Raw genomic sequence first — 17,421 nt, 5'->3', positions numbered from 1 at the left:
TCCCCCCCCCCCCCCCCCTTTTATTGTTTAGGTTGGTTGGTTGGTTTTGGTTTTGGGGTTTTTTTAGGGAAAATGGATCAACTGTTGACGGGAAAGTGGCAAAGAAATCTTTATTTTTTTCATATTTAAAAAGTATCTGGGAGCTATTTTATGAGATATTCTAGTGACTCATCTTTTACAGCAGAGAATAGAATTTAGCCAAGTGTCTGCAAAATGCATTTTTTGCTGATTCTGTGAACATCTTTATAAACTTCAAAAAGTTAGAACCTTAGACCAACCGTTAAATCACCTCAAAAATGTGCATTATCAAAACAAGTATTAAGTGATACTACTATTTTTAAAAAATCTGCCTTGCTCAGGGTCTAAGAGGTCTCTGCAGAACAAGCCCCTGTTAGTGGGATACTTGTCTCATTCACTATAGAAGACGGGTACTCAATCAGGCAAAGGTCTACAGAAAGGTAAACGTGCTTTTATCATCAGGAACTCGAAATACTATTTGCCCAAGCTGCAGAGCACCTGGTACTGAACTAGTCATGACAACTCTATCACACATCATTAATTATGTGTTCCTCATTCTTGCTCTGAAATGCTGTTGCTTGAGCTATGTGGGTATCAGTAGTTAAAAATACAGATTAATTCAAAACATCTAAGCTGCTACTGGCTGGATTAAACGCCCATCGGATCCATGATTCTGTCTCTAGTACTGGCCAAAAGCATACTACAGTGGAAGAGAGTAAGAAGCAGCATGTCAAAGTCATACAACCACAGTGTATCCCAGCCCTTCAGCATTCTCTCACCCTTTCATGAAAACTGTGCTCTGAATATATGAGTCATTCTGTGACAAGCAGACCAAAACACCCGAAGTCCTAGACATCTCATTTTGCATATTCAGTTTAGGGAATACTTTCTTTTAATCTCTGTGTTTTAATTCTCCATATGTTAAGTAAGGGTGATAATACTTCCTCATGAAAATTAATCATCTCTGAGAAGTAGTAAGGTGCCATAGTGGTGAAGACCATAGAAAAGCCAGCAAAAGTACTACAACTGCTTTTCCTGAACAGCAGGTTGTCAATACAGGATGTGGTTATATGATAAGCAGCTAGAAAAGAATACCAAATATCTCATTAATTGAGTTGCATTTATTCTGTGCACTCAGTGAAGTAAAAGCAGTATGGAATTATACAGGTAAACTCTTTATCTAATTATTTATGCACAGGACTAAACCAAGGTTCCTAAGTCAATCATAATGTTGCCATTTCCTTCTTTTCTGCTTGAATTTTTAATTTTAACATGGACATGAGATTACTGTGTATATCTTTGTGTGCATGTTGGAGAAATGCCCTAATCTCTCAAAACTCTTATATTTGCTGTTCTTCTCCAGTTCTCTTTTTCAGCCTACTGTCACTATCAACAGCCATTAATGGCAGACCATCAAAAATTTCAGACAAATGCAGTGTTGCAGATTTGATTTCTAATAGTTAGTATATAGATGAACATTTTGGTTATAATCTCTGTGTGATTAACTTCATCTTCTGCAAACTTCAATATCATTGGAACATTTAATTCATAGTCTCATTAGGATTAATTACTACTGTAATACAAATGTGTTCTAACTAAAACCTCTTGTACTCCTGCATTGTCTATGAAGTTCTGTTAGTCACTGTAAGATCCCTATTGAGCATGACTGTCAGACTCTGAATGCAAAAACTATAAAGCAAAAGCTATAAAACTATTAATCCGGTACTTTGACTATTAACAAAATAAAGAATATATTATGAGGTGTAAAATTACCATACATATTATGCAATTCTGATTTGGTAGAATACCTAAATGAGCAGAAGTCTAGAGTTCTCAAGAAGTATTCACAAATTAACTAGAAATGAGAGAAAACAAAACACCAGCTGCTACAGTCTTGAAATGCCACACAAACAGCTAAGTTAAGCATGTCTCACCAAAGAAATTAGTCGTTCTCTGTGGAGGAATGTGGTAATAGAAATATCAGTTTTCAACTCTTTACTTGTAACAAGACATTTTTTCCTATATTAAACAAACTTGGAAGCAGATTTGATGTAGTGGGTTGAAATAGGAACTGAAAAAAAAAAAACCAACCCACTTTTTTATAACTGTGAGTGGTTTGGTAAGCCAAAACTTGTAACTGTGTATTACAGAACAAAAGCAAACATTCTTCTCCTAAAGCAATACCAAGATATTCCACTAAAATTTAGAACTTGTTCTGCCCCATGCAGAAATATATATCTATAGGACTATCAGTACCTTCAAGGACAGCTCAGGCTTTTCTCATCAACTACAGACTTATCTGTAACCACAAGATGATTCCAGAGAATGAACTTTGTGCTCCAGTTTGCATTGTGGATTTGGGAGCAGAGAAGACTGATCACTTACTGCTGTGCTTGTCCATCAACCATCCTCCCTGCTGGAAATGCTTCTCTGCTGCCACGTCCACTAGGCAAAACATGCTGCCTTTCCTCATCCTCTCTGCAAGCCCTCCTTCTGACAACAAAGAATGACAAGTTTAAATTATAAAAAGAATTGCAAAGTTTGATCAAATCATAAAAACTGAACTATAGAGTTTCTTAGGGTAAAATTATTAAAATCTGTCTGTTTACAAATAGAAAAAAAAAAGGAAAAAGAAAAAAGAGAAATCAAATGCCTAAGTGCATCTTTTGAATTAAGTAATTTCCTGTTTTCAGGAAAAAATGTGTATAATTTATTTTACTTTGTGCAAAAAAGCAGTTTGGCAACTTGATTCCAAAAGTCTATTTTCTTGATACCAATGTCATTACTAAAACTGGGACAGGACATGTCATAATTGCTGGTGCCAAGGAGGTGATTATACCACTCTGAAGCACTACAAAATGTGCAATCCGAAAGACCAAGAAGGAGAAATTACAGCACTTAGCACCAGTCCTTACAGCTTAAAAAATGTCACTATAACACTGTTGCTTTTGGAACAAGCTTTGTTTCTGACTATTTTTCCCTGACATCTGGTTATTTCATCCTGTTGATTCCAGAGAATCAACAATTTTGACAAATAAAAAGTACTTTTCAAGTAGGTGTTTTCAGCAAAACCCAACCTACATGTCCAAAACTCTGCTAAGCTGATCACACACGTGGCTGTATGTTTATGTGCCCTCCCCAGCTGGCACCATTATAGAGGTACCATCCGTCACTGTGTCTAACCTCTAATTCTAGAGCAGAATTCACTGTCAAAGTTTTTGGCTCCTGTAGAGAAACCTGAAGCAGACATGGGGCCCCCTGGCAGCTGAGGGAGGGACACTGCTATTTTACTGTATAAGCTAATCAGGAAATCCTTTGTTTCATTCTTTACTTTTGCAGGAATGAATTTGGGTAAGAGGGTACAAAAACCTGTTCTTTCACTGGATGAGTCATCCTGAGTGATGAATCATTTTATCCCCTTCTGTGCTTCCGTCTCCCTACCTGTAAAATGGGTACTTTGCTAAGTACCATTAAAACCAAAAATATTTCATAAGAGCTAAAATTGCTGTTACAGAGGTAGTATTAAAAGCAATAGAAATATCAGAAACATTGCTTTTCAAGAAACTATCAAACTATCAAAAAAAGATTTGTGTGGGAAAAGGAGACATTTAGAAATTTTACTGGTTTTCTTCAAAGTAAACATGAAAAAATGCAAAGAATTGAAGAAAAGAAAGACTTGCTTATGTACTTGTTTTGGTAAATATACTTTTCAAGACTTTCTCATCATTAAAAAAGGGGTGGAAGAAGATGTTAGACCTGGTATTTATGTAACATTTGGAAGCAAAATGGAGGGAATAATGGCAACCCTTTTCTCCACCAGCCCACATCCCCCCCCCCAAAAAAAAGAGAAAAACTCACTATACCAAAAATCTATTGTAAGAAGTGTTATGAAAAGAGGTTTGTAAAAGAAAAAAGAGAATCTTCTTCACTTCAGGCAAGAAGTTGGTTACATTTTTGTTAAAATGTGGCTTTTTCTGTCCATTCTATTTTGGACTTCTGTATCATCATTATGAATTCTCCTTTCAGGCAGAATGATTTATTTTTTAATTTTTTCCAGAATAAAAATAAGAAAAGAAGAAGAAGAAGAAGAAAAAGGACTACAGCATTAAAAAAAAAAAAAAAAAAAGGAAAGAAAAGAAAAAAGAAAAGAAAAGGAAAGAAAAGGAAAGGAAAGAAAAGAAAAGAAAAGAAAAGAAAAGAAAAGAAAAGAAAAGAAAAGAAAAGAGAAAAGAAAAGGAAAGAAAAAGAACAAGAGTAATTATTGCAAGAGAGGAAACATTACCGAAGTCAAAAGGAGAAAAACCTGACAGTGGCCAAATACATGCTTGGCATACCCCACTCTACAGCCCTGCCAGGACAGCAGGTGGGTGACCATCTCCTCCTGGGAAGCTGGTAGTTGTGCCTTAAAAAAGCCTGAACAGTACATATTTTCCTGTACTTTTCTTTGTTTACCCCCTCCAGCCATGGCTTTTTGCCAACTGAGGAGAACCTGACCATCCATAAGAAAGACATGCCATTAAAAAGGCAGTCAACTGAGAAGGCATGTGTACTATTATCTTCTTTGAAAATTTCTTTGAGGGTTAAAAGTTAAGGCAATAAAGACAGAACCTCATCTATACCCAACCTCTCTAATGCACGACTTAGCACTGACTGAAATACTAATGTAGTTTTTGCTAACAAACTGAAGTGTCAAACTGTAAGTGCAGAATATTCATGGGTTTGTGCAATTTCAGAGATTCATACAAGGATGCTTGAAACATGAAGTTTTTGATTAAAACAAAACAAAATCCTCAAGGAGTATTTAAAATTGAGGAGGGAATATATGTGCTTATACTTCAAATATTAAAGTTCCTACAATTCTCTGATACTTCAGGAAATGATATAACCAATGACAATATCTACATATTTTTAATATTCATGAACTACTGTGTTACACAGTAATATTTGTGATTGTCTCTATGTTCCATCCTTTATGGAAAGCTGGATTTAATCTATTTTCTGAGCAGCTGCAATGAAGAATATTGCACAAGAGCTGAGTCTGCAAAGCTAAATTTCAGGAAATAGGTCCTTTTCTTTTGCTTCAATGAATACAGTGTCTGAGGCTAATTTAACATCAAAAGAAAAGAGGTAAATTTGAAAACAGGTACTGGTCCTGAGCCACAGAGAGATGGTACAGCAGTGCCAAAGAGGTTCAGAAGGCTGCTCTCAAAACTGTTATTCACAAGGATTATTAGGATAAAATCCATAATACGATAAGAGAATATATGCACACTTAGAGAAGAAGAGCGGCACATAAAGGTGGAATGGACTGGATATGTGTGGAGAAAGAGGAAGAAATAAAATATAGGATCTTTATCCTGCAAGCTCATCCTTTTTAGCACATAAATATCTCTAGCAAAAAATTCTATTTACCAATACTTTTCATTAGAGATTGAAGAAAAGGGATGTAGTCATGAGCAAAAATACACTCCAAGAGCTGCCAGCCCTTAGATTTTCTTCTTCAGTTAAAACACTGCAGTGGATTTTCAATTAATATTATAATTTTATTATTATTGTATTTCAATAGTCTCTTCCAAGGAGCTCTGAAAGCAACTAGAAAGTCACTGGAAAGTAACTTTTTCCTCATTTTCGTAGTCTGGATTTCTATTGCGAATGAATATACATGCTTTCTACTCATCTAAATCTATGTAATGATACTGAGAGCATAAATATAATGTAATATTTTCCTGTTGAAATAAATAATTGTGAGAAGGTTGCAAAGGCAAAATATCAGTAAGTCATAAGTTCATCTTACTGACACAGGTGGGACTGCATATCTGAGGTGGAAAAGCTGTTTGGACAAGATGACAAGCTGTGATGGCTTTACAAAATGTCATTTCCTAGTTATTAATTTCCCACTTTTTCCAAGAATGGAAATTCCAAGAAGAAAAACACATTGCTTCACAGCTGTGAATGCCCTGCTTGCCAAAAATGCAAATGTAATCACTGTTTGTGAATCAAAGACAAGTGGTGGCACTGCTGATAAATATAAGTAAGGACTTCATGGAAACATAGATCTCTAGAGCTGAAAGTAAGATTTGGAGAGGCTATCAGTGCATGTGCATAACAGCAAGGACATCTGTAACAAACTGGCCAGTATCAAGAAGAACGTAGGTGTAAGAGAGAGAATCCTTTTAAGAGGCAATTGTGGCATTTGAGTTACCACAAATGCTAAGGCTTTATAAAGGCTGCTGCCACGAATAGGGGTTCAAAAAAATGGTTCCTAAAATTTTTCCAGCTCAAATCTCTGTCCCTTAAAGAATAGAAAACACACATCAGCGATTAAGTCACTAACCATAGTGTTAAGAAGCATAAAAACAGTGCATGTGTCAATATCAACTGAGTCACTTTGAATTTTTTTTTTTTTTACACGACATTGAACCTCAATGAACATTTCAGTCATACTGAAACCTAGGCAAGTATGGGTCTTCCCTTAATAGTACATAATTCGAAGCAGATGGCACTGAAGTGACTACCAAGGGACAAGAGGGACATTAAAAGAGATTGGCTTGACCAGTGTTTCTAAGGGGACAAACAAAATAATAAACTTCTGCAGACTAGGCTGGAAAAGGCACAGCTTCTATATCACTGAGCCAGCCAGCATCATTTCCAGGCTCATTAAATGAAGGGCACCTGAACAGCTTGCTTGAGAACTGACATCGATTAGGTTGAACAAGTTATTAATTATGCAATTGTAGTGCCTAGCACTGATCATCAGCAAGCTCTGAACTAGGGGTCCCGTTGGCTTGATCCATGTGTTTTCTTACCATGCATTCCAAAAATACTCTAGCTTTTAAGAGATCTCTTACGCTGTGTGTATTTCCACTTGAACATTTTATCTTTTTTTTTTTTTCTGCCTCTATTACTCCTTGATTCTTGTCAGATTTCCTCTATATGTGAGTAAAAATGAAAGATTAATGTCAGCAGGATTTGCTGTGATAAGAAGTAAGAGGGATAACAGCCTGGTAAACAGCTTTACTGTCACTGGGTTCTAATCACTGATTTCTTTCTCTTGTGAAGCTTATCAGTACGTTTTGAACTCCTAGCAACTTAAGGCAGGCAAAAACATCAAATCAGGACTTAAAGGTAATAAAGAGGGAGAGAAGATAACCATGTGGTCAGCTCTTTGGACACTGCCTTTCAGACCTACTAGGGTAGCTATCAAAATGTGCACTGAACAATGAGTAGTAATACTGCAGCTTTGCTTTTTGGGATACTTTATGTATCATGAGCTGCTGAGAAGGGAAATACTACATTTTAAATTTTAAGGGTCTGTTTGCTAAAGCACAGGAACTGAAAATTATGAAAGGTGATGTAAAAGCGAATCTACAGTACTGAAGATTTTGTGGACAAAACAGCCAAAATGCTCACTATGTGAGATGTAAACCAAAGAGCAGCCAGAGTGACTTAAGCAGTATGCTATTTTCCTTATCAAAGAAAAGGCATGCTCCTGACTTACACCCAATTCCTTTTTTCAGCCCTGATTTATAGAAAGAACACAATCGGGTCTGGTTTGACTTTTTTCAATAATCTCCAAAAAAATAAATTGTGAAACACTGGGTATTAAAGAGTAAATACATCCACAGAAGTTTAAAGAAGAAACAAGAGCCAGAATATGAGCCACGAAGGAAAATCCAATTGCTGTAAATAAGTATTTGCTCAATTTATGGTATAAAGTTTCCTCCATGCAAATTAACAGAAGACTTGTTTCCAAGTAAACAAGATGCCAGGAATGGTCTGAGCAGAGTCTATTTGAAACAGCAGCTTGTACTGCATGAATTGTTTGACTTCCAGGTGGTTGAATGATTGGCAAAATGTAATATTAATAGTAGGAAATGAAATTATTATAGAATTACAGGATAATTCGATTTCTGTATTCAGTAGTAGTGTAAGACTAAAGTAATGTAAAATTGAAGAAAACAACAAAAAAACCTGAAACTCATTTGGAAGCATTAGCAACATCTCCCTAAATGTTCCTTTCAGCCTAGCTGCCTAGCTACGGACTACTTTCAAAACGTACTTTACAGAAGCACACTCAAGTGGAGCAGTCCCTTGTATATTTTTAATTGCTTTCACATCACTGAAAAATACTTAGAAGAAAACTTGTGTTACAATGGAAGTGGGTAAAGACTCGGGACTTTGGAATCAGCAAGGGATCTCTCCAGGGCCTTAGTTCAATTTACAGTCCAAAACAATGTATAGTGCTTTTTTTCCCCCTTTCCATTACTGATCTTTTTAGGGTAACTCTGTGTGTTTCTTTTCAGTAGCCAAAAAAATATGCAAGAATATAAGGGACTAATATGGCCTCTACTCCTGAAAAATGTCTGCTGATGAGTATAACCAGAATAGGTACCAGCAGATACACTGATGTTACTTTTGTTCTTTTGTGACTTTGCTTCTTCATTTGTTGCAAATTTTCATATGACATAAATGAACATGTTCCACTTTACCATTATGAAGTCTGTCAAAGCTAGCTTAAATAGTGGTCTTACAATCTTACTGCAAGTGAAGACCTGCTAACTTTTAAACATGCATCTTTATTTGATTATGTTTCTGAATACAAAATGGGGCTATACGTGTCTACAATTCTTTTATGCAGCTTCAGACTTAACAGACTGAAGATGATGAAAAAATGTACACCGGAATTGGAAGAGATCTATCTAGCATTTGTGGAATGGCATTTCAAGCGGACGTCCTTCCTCCGTATTTCCTTTTTCCTATATACTTGCAATCCCAGCAGATAAAGGCAATTATCCTAACATCTTTATGCAAAGCATGAAAAATAAATATACACATGAATCCAGAATAAGAAGTAAATATACAAAACAAAATGATGGTTTTTGTTTTTAAAGAAGTTGCCAACGTCACTTGGCAAAACTTGAAAAACCCATTTGTTTATAGATCATGCTGGGAAGATATACACTGCAGATTTGTACGGATGTCTGAACATGGACAGGCTCCCTAACAGTCCCTGGTGAGAGAACTCAGAGGAAAGCTGGGAGCACCTGTGTGTGTTAGGATGTCCCTCCTGATTTTCTGAACAGCTCTCCAGGCCTATATCATTTCCTCTGCTGACTACACAAGCATGGGTGTTTCTTTAAAAAATAAATAGCAGACCTTCTCCTCATCTTTTAATTTCTGAAACTTTGAATCAAAATTTGTAACTTTTTCTATCATCATTAAGTCTTTTACTTTTAAATGTAATAGCTGAGAATTTCACATGACCTTTGGTTTATGTAAAAATTACTAGATCTATGCCAAGTCCAAAAGCAGATGCATTTTTCTGACCAAAAAAAAAAAACAACCCAACAAAACAAAACAAAAAGCCACACCTAGAACAAGAGTTAAGATAAGGAAAAAAAGTAGTATTTATGCATACAAGTTAATTCAGAAACACCTTATGGTGGCATAAGATGGTAGCACTAAGACTACAAAATGTTTGTAGTCTTAGTGATAGGCAAAGAGGGTCACCTATGGAAGTGCAAAACTTCTTTTGTCATATATAAAGAATACAGAAGTCACACTGTGGCTTCTCATATTCAATATGAAGAAACATAACTTGCGAGAACTTAATCAGACCTTTATCACACCAGACACACTTGGAAAATACAGAAATACAAAAGAAGAAACTGCAAGTTATAGTACATAATATATATGATGTGTTTTACATAGATTTGTAAATATATACACGTCCACAAAACCCCATTTGTCCAAGTTTAGAGGCATCATGTGTAAAGTGCAAATAAACTGAAAGGATTAAGCTGTTTAGAACATAACCGGATTTGTGATATAGGAATAAGGGTATCAAACAGTGTAGGAGATGAAAGCTGAGGTAACGCAATTACGTGATTGCTCAGTTTTAGGCATTTTATATCTGGATGTTTTGAAGGCAAAAACTGAAACCAAGTGATTTTTTTCTCAATGAAATGAAGTTACCATTATGAAAATAACAGATCTGTTGCAGTCTCACAGGCAAATTTTCATGACATTCAAATGAGGTAGGCTATTTCAAACTCAGTTGGAAATGAAGATTTAAATGCAAATAAGGAGGACACAAAAATGCAAAAAATAAAAAAGAAGTAAAAGTAAACTAGCTACGGAATCACAGCCCAGACAGAAAGGCAAATGTACAGAGGTATGATAAGAGGAAAATAGATGTTGGTTAAGCCAAGGAAACGTCACATGCTAAATGACAGCACTGCTCACAAGCTATGGACTTTTCTGAGACAATAAAGATGATTATGAATATAAAGCTCCAAGGAGGAAGCCCTTGTACTCTATGTATGTAGCATCTGTGACCTTTCTTTGAAATATGTTATGGGTACATGTTATAGAGCTATTTGTAGGGTCTTATACAATTATACATGGGTATTTTTCAAAATGTTGATAACTAAACAATATAATTCCACCAAAACCAAAACTTCTCTCTCACACACAAATTATTACTATTACTATTACCATTACTAAGGATAAATTTCAGAATTATCAAAACTTTCTTCATTAAAATAACCCCTATTTTCCTAGTCTAACATGATTTTTTTATTCAAATAGTTGATTTGAGAAATAATTTTAAATTATTAAACTGAACTACAGCATAATGAAACTACTGAAAGGAAATTTTTCAACTGATCTTTGCAGAATTTATTTTGAGGTCTCCGAGAAAATAAAAGACAGCTATTGATACTTCTGAAGCAATCTTCTTTTTCTTTTTTTAAATGCTTAACACTTCCATACACGGGGAAACGTCTTCCTTAATTATCTATAGAGGAAAGTATTTTGACTTAGTAGTTGAGGTTTTGAGTTTTTATAACAGCACCATGAGGTGCTGTTACAAAACTAGCAAATGAAATGAAAAGTTCTGTTTGGCATGGTTTGCAATATTTTTGTTTATTTCAAGAAATACTGATTATTGTGAGACAGCAGTTCCTATCACACTCATGTTAAAGTAATTGGATGTAATGTTCACAAGTCTAATACTCTCTAAAAAAAATTGCAGAGATGCAAAAAGACTGTTTTGGCCAGAAAAAACAGTAAAAATTCTCTAAAATTGCTTACTGAACATGGAATGGAAGTCAAAAAACCCAGCAGCATACTGGGCATCACCAAGAAAGGCGCTGAGAAAAAAAGCAGGTGTAATTTTACTACTGCAGAAAAACCCTGGTGTGTTCATGTTTTGAGTAATGCATACTGTGTGGTCTATATATTGCAAGAACACAGCAGTGTTTGAGGAAATCCAGTGAATAACAGCTAAAATGATCAAGGGATGGGGCAGAAGCCTATTTAGGAAAATCTATAAAGGCTAAAAATCTTCAGTTTCTATAGGAGAAGGCTGAGGAGGTTATGACCAAACTTTACAAAATCATGAAGTTGGTGGATAAAGTGAATGTAGAATCTTTCACCAAATCTCACAATGACAGATCTAAGAGACACTTGTTGAAACGAGCAGGACATCACTTTAAAACACAGTGAAGAAAGTACTCTCCTACTTAAAATGCTTCTCAGAAGGCCGTGGGGGAAGACAGAATCATCAAATTAAAAAAAGAGACTAGACAAATACATAGGCAACAGGTCCTTAGATAGACGTTGAAGGGAACAGGCAAGGCTGAACCCTATAACACCACAACACTAGTAGATGCTGGTCAGTATAATGGAAATGGACTGCAGAAATTGGTCAGACTTCCATTTTTTCCTGTTGCTGCAGATGAAGACAGAATACTAGGTTAAGTAGGCCACTGGTCAGGGCCAGTAGGACATGTCTTACATTGTTAAAAAATACAATATTTGATCACCTTGAACTCTACCCTTAATTCACTAGACAAAATAGCATTTGTTCACATTTCATTTTGTAAAAAGAACACTGTTAACATATCGCACTCTGGAAAAAAGTGTAATGCTGACTACGCAGGCTTTATCAGGACCACTAGCACTGGCAGAGTAAATAAAAACACACATACCACCTCGAATTTCTATGGTCATCATGATTTAAGGCCCACACTGCTTATGAAAGCCTCTTTTGCTAAATTAAGTCACATATGAATTTCATCAAAGTCAGACTTCATAGAGGAAAGGTCATCTCTAGCTTGCAGGCTTTATTCAGCATTCAGAAACCCACCAATTATGCATGTGATGTTTGGTTCTTCAGTGTCTTCATGAGTTTGTACACTGTGCAGCCTGCACTGAACTTTCCCAGTGGACTGTATTCAGCATCTTCAACTGCTGAAAGTGTAATTGGAAATTATGTGAGGATCCAACCCTTTTCCATTCAACAATAGTTTCATAAGCTACAGCAACAGGGGACAGGTAATATTGCCAGCATTGACAACAGGCACTTGCCTCCCACAGACAATAATAATACTGGAAAGGAAGAAAGATTCATGCAATACAGGAATAAAAAGTGGTATGCATGCTATTAATACTGTTCACGGTAATATTTTCATGCTGTTCTCTGCCCTGTTGATAAAGATTTTTTCAAAGAATAAGCTGTTTCTGTTTGTGATCTCCCCAGCATTGGGATTCCCAGTCTGAAAGTCAGCAGTTACTTCAAATATAGTTCTGATGCTATTAACTGATATGTATAACAGCATATATTACATATATATTTATCATCTTTATGCTTGCTAGCACCAAGTGATTAACCAAGGAACTGTTTTGGGATGGCAATGTGAAGTAGCCACAGCTACCTCCTTGCAGATGTGAGTACCAAAAGATTGGGTCACCCTCATGGCAGACTTCTACTTTGTGCTACTATTAAGTCAGGAAGCCAGTGCAGCTATGACAGGTCAGTACAGCTGGATCTTATCTCATTCTTTTGTCCTACCTCTTCTGCCCCTGAACACCACCGTCAACTGATGTTGGGCCCCAAGCATTTTCTTCTCTCCATTCAATAAATGTTTTATTTAGCAGCCCTACTGTGACCTACATATTAAGGCAACAGTCATGAAGAGTTAATCAAATAGATCAGTTTTGTTCCCCTTCCCTATAAATGTGTTACATACTGTGAAAGTCATACCTGACAACATCCTTCAGCAATTTCCAATCTACTGAACTTCATGATATCCTACACAAGCAGTATTACCCACTGTGAGGGTTAAATATGAACAGGTGCGTTGCTCTACAGAACACCATAATCTGAACCATTGACGGCCTTTGCTCTTAGGGGCATTGGGAGGCCGAGATGTGCCCTTCGCAGATCAGCCAACCTTAAGTTCCAAAAAACAGGAATTGGCATATGTTACAAAACATGAATAAAGACATGAGAAGACCAAGACACAAAGTAAACAGATAACTACCAACTCTAGACACACCACGCAGGAGGGATTGTGGCAAAAAGCTGACTATGGTCATGAAGCTTATTAGCTCTTTGGGCTAATTACCTGCATCATGAAAAAACAAAGTTCTAAAATCTGATCAGCTACTCCTTTTCCAGCCAGTAACCTGTTGTCCAACAATCCTGGCTGCTGGCTTGACTTGCCATCAATTCACCACTTAAACTTCCTCCAAAACAGTTTTTTTTATGTTTTTTTTTTTTTGTAAGTTCAAATTTTTCTTTAATTACAAAAGGAAAAAAAAAAACAAAAACAAAAAAACAACCCCCAAAACAAAATAAATGAAAACAAAACAACAGAATTACATCATGTTCTGTGGAACACTGTTGCTCTACTGTCCAGTGTCAAACAGTCAAGAAATTGGAGTCATATTCTCACTTAAATGCATGTACTCCTGTCTCAGCTAAAGTTTCACCTTATAGTGGGCTTCCTTGTTACTACCTTGTTATTACTTCTCAGGAATAGCAAGACAAATCAATCGTCTTCACTGAAAATTCTGTACCATCATTTATTCCTTCCAGACTATTCCCCAGAAATGTTTTCATTCACAACCACACTTCACAATCACATCCTGAAGGACTGAGTAGGAATGAGTGGCAGAATTGAGCAGTATTAACATAACAGGTAATAACCCTTAAATACGTCAACTTTTTATTTTGCATAAATACCAACCATCTGCTTTTACTTCAGTCACTGCAATGTCAGAAGAAATATTCCAAGGTGCATCAGAAACAGATCTGCCTACAGGCCCTACCTACTGTCATGTTAAGCAGCAGCAGCCAGACCTGACTCAGCCAATTTTGCAAGGGGAAGCATCAGCACAGTATGGGCTCACCTGCACCTTCCCAAAGCCAGCTGGTACATTCCTGCACACTACCAGCAAGTAATACCTTTTGAATGCTTTATAATATTGATATTGAAAAGAGTACCATGCTTATACCATGTACCCTGAAGTTACTGCTTCTTTTGGAGAGAGGGTGACTGTGACTTCAGGGAACTGAGAGCAGAGGTTTCTCTGCCTTACGTCTCTCCCATCCTCTCAGTGGTCTCCATCTGTTGGGAGCCTGGTTTCTGTTCTTCATGGGAACTTTGTTCCCATGGGAAACTGTACTGCAAGGACATCCTGGGATCTTTCGTCTCAAACCCTTGGAAGAATTATATCCATACTTCAGTACAACCCTGTCAATCAAGTAAGGGACAGATACTCTTGAGTCACTCAAGAGAGCACCCAGTGCGCTCTTGGGACACACAAGCTCAGTGAGAGAAAATTCCTGAGAATTTTCTCACATTCTCCCATCTTCTCCTTCGTCCCAGTTACTCCTACTCCTCCAAAACACAGCAAGATTCCTAGGTTAACAGATAAAAGAAAGGAGAATTACAAGCTGCATCTCTCCCTGAACATCCATCAGTGCTCCTGACTTCATCACGTTCCTACACATTTTCGAGCTGTTTAATACTGCAGTGAGACTGCAGTGTTGCTGTTCTGCCCCACAGAACTGTACTGAGCAGCACTGACCTACAGGGACAAAGACAGAGAGTCATTGAGTCTGCTTGTTAAGAACACCAACCAAAGTCATTCCAGATTTGGAAATCAGTCCCCAGCCCCAGTGTAAGGTACGGGTTGCTCCGTTTGGCAGTGTGGGTATGATGGGCTGGCCTGAGCTGCCACCTCCCCCGAGGCAGCGGAAGCTGAGCCCAGGCAGGGCAGCCACCGGCTCCCTCCCCTTCTCTCCTCCCTCTGCACTCCAGTTTCCGCGGGTCTGTGGATGGGGCAGGGCTTGCGTGGCTTTACTCCACGCCTCCAGAGAACAGCATGTACCTTGCTTAGTCAGCCTCCAAGGATCTCTCCACGAGCCACCTCCAACTTCAGGTAGTGTCTGTAAATGTCAGGGTTTCCAGATAACTCCCAATTCATGATTAGCAGAACAGGCATTCTCACCTGTCACGTCAACATTATAACTAAAGGCACCAGCAATGACAGGGAGACAGGGAGGTATGTTAAACAGAATACCTGTGGTCAGATCAGTATGCACATACAGTCTATGAGGATTTTTTTGTTTGAAATTATTTCTTTTTTCCTGAAAGCATCAATGGAAGCAGTCATTAAAATAAATAACTAAAAGTCAGAAGAATTAATCAGAAAGATATTGATTTATTTGTACAGTTATACGTAGTTATTAAGGTATGTATGTTTTAGCTCACTATCTTGGAGACACCCTACAGAGTGTAACACTTTAGCAATATATAGTACACTGACATGGTATTACTTTATTATAATATAGAGAGTCACTACTAAATGCATTTATTTCAGCAAAAGTCTTCCTCAGCGGTTTCTGAGAACAACTGGGACTACTCTTTAGCTTGAGTAGTGTAGTTATTTTCTTATACTACAAAATGGTGTTTAGTAAGGGATAAATGAAAAAAACTGGTGAGTGTTTTAATGGTAGTACTGACAGGGCTTTAGTTCAGAACCAGGACTATTTGAAACATGAACTTTTTAATAGGCAAATGTTCAACTAACTTGATGTATTCCCTCACAAAGGAGCGTAGTTAGTTACTAGTCTATCCCACAGTAACACATCAGCCATTCATTTCTAAGCAAAGGCGATAGTTTAAAATACCTCATTTTATACCAGTTAAATATAGCCCTAAACAGTTAGTCTTTTATGTGTTTATTAAAATGATGGTGGTTTTATTGAAAACAGAGGAAAAAAATGTGGGAGACATGAAAAGAGAAGAGGGAATTTATTTTGAATACCTAATAGAAATCTGTCATGTTGGTGCTTTTTAAGCTATATAAAGCACAAAGTTCTCACAAGAAAAAATAATCAAAAGACAAAACATTGTTGATTGCTAATTGAAATATCTGCAAGAAAATCATACACACAGATTACTAATACAGACTCCTGCTCCTCTGACATCTGAGAGGAGGGGAAACGCATGAAGTATAGCACAGCACGGTCTCATACATGATACTATGAAGTGTCCTCCCAGGACACTTATCTCAGTCAATCAGTCTATTTATGCAGCAAAACTACATGTAAGTATCCCAAAATAGCTCACACAAACTATAGCTTCATTTTACCCTGCAGCCTCCAGAACTGGAAGCTTTATATTACAACTTTGTTCCTGAAATATACTGAAGATTAAGGTACCTGTAAGTGCAAGGACTGAACCTGACTGCTCAATAGAAAAAATGTTTAACGGGTTAAAAAACATATGTAGTGAGTTCTCTTTTAAAGAATGCTATGCACAGTACTGCACAAGAAAAAGCTATTTTTTTTCTTATTTTTCCTTCCTTTCCTTTCCTGAGTTGTGAAACTCAGCAGCTGAAAATCTGTAATAGCCATGCAAAATCTATCAAGTCAGAATTAAACCCTGTGACTTTCTTGGGACATGCCTGTGTGTCATAATAGGAGGGGGAGTTTGAAAGAAACAAACCAAACACATTACCACATTGTGTCGGCAGTCCTTAAGGAGCTGGTAGATCGGGATCTTGGCTTCATTACAATGCTCATTTTGAAAAATTCCTTCAGTAGTTCTAGAAGTCAAACATCAGTTGTCCTTACAAAGCTCTTTCTCAAAGTACTCCATTTTGAACTATTTTTTTTTAAATCCTCTGCTTTTTAAACCTCTTGAAGTCCGTCTCCTGTAATAATCCAGGCTGTGCAGGAAGAATTCCAGCACACTGCAACTCTTCCTTTTTCACGCTGACTTTACTCTAGCTCTGTGCTGTTCGGAAATGACAGTGCTTTTCTCCTCTGTCTTGTATTGCCCTGGGAGGAACTAGTCTATTTTGAATCTATTCTCCCTGTAGGTCACATGGGAGTGAAGGCAGCTGAAAAGAGTCTCTATCTCTTTCTTGCAGTGTGATAACAACAGGTTTAAAGGTCAAGCTCCCTCTTCATCCCCCCCCTTTTTTTTTTTAAAAAAAAAAAAAAGAACAATGCTGATGGATAATAAATGAAAGGAAAAGATGAATGTAAGTTACAGTAACAGTGAGTTTGCAGGGAATTTCCACTTACAGACATGTTAGATA

The 17,421-nt window shown here is 37.0% G+C and overlaps 1 protein-coding gene across 1 annotated transcript in view; it reads right to left on the bottom strand.

The window, feature by feature from the left end:
- LOC104405113 (cAMP-specific 3',5'-cyclic phosphodiesterase 4D-like) overlaps positions 1–17,131 on the bottom strand; it is a gene marked incomplete at its 3' end in the record, with an annotated part of 70,486 nt that extends 53,355 nt beyond the window's left edge. The window contains exon 1 of the mRNA XM_010013715.1: positions 16,836–17,131. Within this exon, the coding sequence (XP_010012017.1) occupies positions 16,836–16,900 (65 nt within the window). The remainder of the gene's footprint in view (positions 1–16,835) is intronic.
- Positions 17,132–17,421: the final 290 nt, after the last annotated feature.

This window comes from Nestor notabilis, unplaced genomic scaffold, assembly GCF_000696875.1.
Source record: "Nestor notabilis isolate BGI_N333 unplaced genomic scaffold, ASM69687v1 scaffold6094, whole genome shotgun sequence".
Taxonomy (NCBI): Eukaryota; Metazoa; Chordata; class Aves; order Psittaciformes; family Psittacidae; genus Nestor; species Nestor notabilis.
Note: the sequence above shows the minus strand (reverse complement) of the source record. Positions and strands in the feature narration are given on the sequence as shown.